Source organism: Myotis brandtii, unplaced genomic scaffold (genome assembly GCF_000412655.1).
Source record: "Myotis brandtii unplaced genomic scaffold, ASM41265v1 scaffold193, whole genome shotgun sequence".
Taxonomy (NCBI): Eukaryota; Metazoa; Chordata; class Mammalia; order Chiroptera; family Vespertilionidae; genus Myotis; species Myotis brandtii.
Window position 1 is genome coordinate 2,015,057 of NW_005357191.1, and position 5,187 is coordinate 2,020,243.

The 5,187-nt window shown below is 61.9% G+C and overlaps 1 protein-coding gene across 1 annotated transcript in view; it reads right to left on the reverse strand.

Annotated features, from left to right (window-relative positions):
* The window catches only part of FLT4 (fms-related tyrosine kinase 4), a gene marked incomplete at its 3' end in the record, with an annotated part of 44,691 nt that continues 39,504 nt past the window's right edge, over positions 1 to 5,187 (reverse strand). The window contains exons 28-31 of the mRNA XM_014538589.1: positions 5,162 to 5,182; positions 4,144 to 4,258; positions 790 to 875; positions 1 to 49 (exon numbers count right to left, since the gene is read on the reverse strand). Coding sequence (XP_014394075.1) covers positions 1 to 49; positions 790 to 875; positions 4,144 to 4,258; positions 5,162 to 5,182 — 271 coding nt within the window. The remainder of the gene's footprint in view (positions 50 to 789; positions 876 to 4,143; positions 4,259 to 5,161; positions 5,183 to 5,187) is intronic.

Below are 5,187 nucleotides of genomic sequence, written 5' to 3' on the forward strand. Positions count from 1 at the left end.
CGGGTGCGCCCCGGTCACCTCCGCGCTCCAGCCGGGTCCTTTACAGCTGCTGCGACAGAGAAGGGGAGTCAGTAGGAGGGACTGGACCTGGGCCAGGTCTGACCGGAATCAGCAAAGACACACCTGAGTCAACTTAAGTGCGTGCCAGGCCGATGGAAATACACACCGGCTCCACTTAAATAGCAAACCAGGCAAACACCAGGGTTTTCCCCGCCCCAACCCTGGGTGTGGGACAGCGGAGAAGGCCAGCTTCAGTCCCGCAAACCTGCTTCCCGCCCAGCCCTGCCATCTCCGTAAATGGCACCAGCCCTGACCCCCGCGCCCACACAGCGGCCATCGTCCAGCTTCCTCCCCTCCTCTCGCCCTCATCCAACCATCCGGGAGTCCCGTCTGTTCTAATTGGAAATACACCCCTGCCCGTCTCCACACCCGTCCGGCCCCTACTCTGGAGCAAGCAGCCATCATTGCGCGGGCTAAGTCCCAGCGTGGCCTGCCTGCTGCGCTGTGTCTGAGCACTGGGCACGGTGATCATACTTGGCTTTACAAAGAGCCTCTGTCAAAAGGAAGGGAGGAGACGCGGGGACCAGAACCGAGTGTGCTGGGTCAGGACGGTGAGGGGAAGGCGCTCCTTTGGGAAAGCTGGTGACAAAGGCCTGGAGTCCCAGAGCAGATGGCCCTGAGCACACGGACAGGCAACAGGAGCCTAAAAGGTTCAGGGAAGAGGGTGACGCACACGCAGGCCCAGCCCACCTCCCCGGACCCCGAGCCGGGAGGCTCAGGAACCCCTACCTGAGCCCGCCCTCCTGTCGGTGCCTGCTCTCCAGCTGCTCAAACTCCTCGGAGGCCAGCACCATCCCGCTGTCCGTCTGGTTATCCTGTGCAGAGAACAGCGAGGCTGTGGCTGGGCTGCAGGCGCCTGCCCCCCGCAGGCGGGGCCGCATGGACCATAACACCCATCTCCTGAGCAGGAAACGGGCATCCGATGCCTCCTGAAGCGCGCAGGTGAGGGCCATACGCCCGCCCGCCATAAAGGGGGAAACTGAGGCTTGGAGGCCGAGCCCGGCCTGTGCCCAGGAGGCAGCGAAGCTACAGCGCCCCATGCTGGGGACCTGGAAGGCAGCCAGGCATGTTTCCAGGCTGTTAGGACGAAGGTCTCGGGTCTGGACAGTTCTTATTAAAAGCTATTCTCTTTAAAAAAATATGTTTCATTGATTTCAGAGAGAGGAAGGGAGAGAGATAGAAACGTCAATGATGAGAATCATCGATCGGCTGCCTCCTGCACGCCCCCTACTGGGGATTGAGCCCACAACCCGGGCATGTGCCCTTGACCGAAATCGAACCCGTGACCTTTCAGTCCGCAGGCCGACACTCTATCCACTGAGCCAAACCAGCCAGGGCTTAAAAGCTATTCTTGCTAAATTTTACAACGCAGCACAGTATTTTACAGACCAGCTGTAAACAGGATGACCTTGACAGGAACTCAACAGATAACTGTCGCCAACTGCGAAGAAGACGTCAACATGCAATGACCAAGGCGTGTGCCTAGGCAATGGCTAGGCTTCCCCCGGGCACATGGGACACAGCTTGGCTATGGACGCCCGTCTCCTTGCGGCAAGTAGATGAAACCACCTGTGACAACCACAGTCTCTTGACCAGAGCAACCCAAGCAGCGAACCCTGCAGTTCGGTAACGAATACGGCAACGCCCATGGAGCTCTCCTAACAGACCCCCTCTCGCCGGGAGGACCTGGGGAAGCAGGGGCAGCGTCCCCAGTGGACGGAGACCTGCCCCACAGGAGACTCCTGCTTGGTGCTACCACCAGAAGGCTGCCGGGCCCCCGGACAGCGAAAGGGTGGCCGCCTGACCCTGGCTCCTTCAGCGCTTCAGCAGGGAGGTGGGTAGGTAAGCCCTGTGGTCGCTTCCATTAGCGTTTCCATTCCTGTCTGGGTCTCGGGTTGTTGGGAAGGTAGGTGCCGTCCGGTGCGAGCTGGACTTCGGCTGGTCAGGCAGGAGCTGCTCTGGCCCAGGTTCCGGGCTGACCTGGCTCGAACGCTGAGGGCCGAGGAACGCCTGTGGGAGCCCAGGCATCCTGGCCTGCTTGTCGGCCGGGTGCCCTGCAGAAGGTGGGTTTTGTGTTGGTGCCTGGTCTGTCTTACAGTAAATGTGTCACGATAGGAAACTCAAATTCGATCCCCGATGCAGCCTCTCGGGGTGCATGGTTCAGAACTGAATAAGAAGAGCCCTGGTGATTTGACTTAAAGAAATTAAGCACAGCCCTGGCCGGGAGCTCAGTGGTTAGTGCTTCGGTCCATGGGCCGAAGGGTTGCAGTTTCGATTCCAGTCAAGGGCACGCACGTACCTCGGTTGCAGGCTCGATCCCCGGCCCCCAGGTGGCGCATGTGTGGGAAGCAACCAATCGATGTGTCTCTCACATCCATGTCTCTCTCTGTCTCACCCCTTCCCTTCCACTCTCTCTAAAAATCAATGGAGAAAGGATCCTTGGGGGAGGATTCTCACACACACACACACACACACACACACACACACACACGAAATTAAGCGCTTATATGAATGAAGAAATATGACGAATGGCTCGATGGTGGGAAGCAGCCTGTGTGTCCAAGGCGGGCCTGCTCCAGCCGGGAGTCTAAGCGGACTTGGGAGGCACTGCTTTCCAGGTGCCGCCTCTGCCTCCTCGGGTTTCAGCATTTACTACACACATCAGCCTCACCTTGCAACACCCCCCCCCCCAAGGAGTGCACTTTTGGGGGCACCGCGCCAGGGGACTCAGTGGGAAGCGGGAATGGCGCCCGGCGGTTCCCTGAGCAGCCGTGGGCTTCCCAGCAGACGGGCCGTGCCACCTCCACTGAGGACCACAGGGAGCTCGCGGTTTCGGTGGAGGGGCGCTGAGACAGAAGACAAGCAAGACGAGCAGCAAAGGTTCGGCTGTGGGGACGCGGGGGCCAGCCTACGGCTAATGAAAAAGGCCACATGCCACATCTCTTCACAGTCTCTCTGATATAAAGATGTTCTATTAGCCGGTGTGATCGCAGAAATTTTACCAAAGGTGCGATAACACAGGCCAAATATCCTAGGGATTTTGAAAACAACAAACAAACAAACGAACACCAAAAAGCTCCCTAAGATGATCTGATTGGATTGGGGCCCGAAAGAGGGAGAAAAACCTGCTATGGTGTAAAAATGTAGTTGCGTCCACCGAACTGGCTTTGCAACATGCAGCAGGAAGGCTCAGTCATGTGTGTGTACCTTGAGGAACAGAAGCCAACAGGGTGGGCTTCCGAGCCACGTGGTGCGAGGGAGTGGGGTTTCGGGGGCCTGAGGAGTAAGTCACTGGGCCCGGCCACTCGTCTGCAGGCGGCCCTGAGGCCAGTGCCTCCGGCAGGTGCGCAGTCAGGCGTCCCTGTGTCAGCCCAGCCCAGCCCAGCCCTGATGCCGCCCGACACCTCAGCTTCTTTCCCGAGTGGCCCATTAGCTTCCCCCCAAAGCTGGGGGCTGGCTGGGGTGGGGCAGGCTGGAGTGAGAGAGCTCGCTCTTGTACCCACAGGCAGGGAAAGGTGCTTCTAAGCTGTGTCCCCTCCTTGGGGGTGGCCCCTGCGGCTCTAGGAGCCGCCGACTGGCAGTGACTGGGCTGCCGGGCAGGAGCCCTGCTGCGGAGCAGCGAGTGGAGCCCTCAGTGCCCTGTCACGGCAGAGGCGGCCGGGGAGGAGCAGACACTGAGGTGTGAGCTGGAGGAGAAGGTGCGGGGAGGCCACAGCGCTTTTTAGCAGATTGGGCTGAACTGCAGCATGTGAGCCACACGATAAGCAGGCGTCCTGGGCCTGTCCTCTCCACTCAGCCCGCCTGGGGCAGGGCGGCAAGCTGTGCGAGGCCTGCTCAGTCCCCGTCTCTAGGGCCCTGAAGCTGAGGGCTGAGAACGGGACCTGCAGCCGCTGGGAGAGAGGGCGGGGCTGTGAGTGCGGAGGGAACAGCGGAGGGAACAGCTGAGACGGGACTGCAGAGGCCCGGCCCCCAAGGCGCTGAGCAGCCTGGGCATTGCAGGGGCAGGGGGCTCTCTCCTGAGCTGGCTGCTGCCGCCTGCAGAGCCCGGAGGCCCTGGGCGGGGTGCACAGCCCTCCCGCTTACCGCCGAGGCCTTGTAGGTCGTTGGGGTCATGGGAAATTCTTCGAAGGTTTTCATCCTGGAGGTTCCCTGGGTCCCTCTGGCCAGGCTCCCCGGGAAGGACACACAGTTGTAGTATCTGTGGGGAGAACACAGCCAGCGCTGAGGAAGCACCCCACAGCCCTCCCGGAGCTCAGGCCCACCCCCACTCCGCTCCTGCCGGAAGGACCCTGGGCCTGGGGTGCTGCCGGGGCTCCCCCTGGGCACCCTCACACGCCCCCTGCGAGAGGTTCAACCTCCTGAGGCCACTGCTGGGAGGCGGGAAGGGGCGTGGAGCGCACCCAGCGGGTGGGGGAGGCAGGGGAGACCTTGGCCCTCGAGGGGCCGCCCTGTGCAGGAGGCGGTCCTGGGGTGCAGGGGTGGGTGGAAGGAGCTGGCAGGAACCAGCTGGCTGCTCCTGCCCCCGCCTGGCTGTGAGGCTGTGGTCTGCACTGGGGCAGGTGGGCAGGAGTCAGCGCCTCCTCCCGGCTACGCCAGTGGGAATGTGGGGCGGAAACAGCCCTCCGATGGGAATTCTGGGACCCAGGCTCCGTTCTCACTCCAGGATTCTGGTTAGTGGGTGGCCTACCTGGCTCCCAGGGCCCCTTCCGTGGCCCCTGGCCTCACTCTCCCCCCACCCCTTCCCTCTTCCTGCGAGGCGCAGCTGGCCTGGCTACCGCTCCCCGATGGGCACTCCCTCTAACTGAGCCTCCCGGGGGCTAGGACTGCAGGGAAGACGAGGGCAGAGAAGGACACAGCGAGGAGCAAAGCCGCAAGGCCACGTGCCCTGCACCTCCTCCCCGCTGACCAGGAGGCGTCACCACCAGCACCAGCTCTGCCACCTACGATCCCTGCGGTTCAGCGGGCATAGTGGTCTCCCAGGCCCTTGTCGCTTGCTGTTTCCTTGCTGACTGATGAGGATAAAACACACCACGTCTAAACTGCCTTCTTCTTGCTGGGGGACCCCTGGACCAGGGCCGGGGGGGCGGGGGACGGCGCTGACCTGGCGGCCAGGCTGTGGGGGCGCAG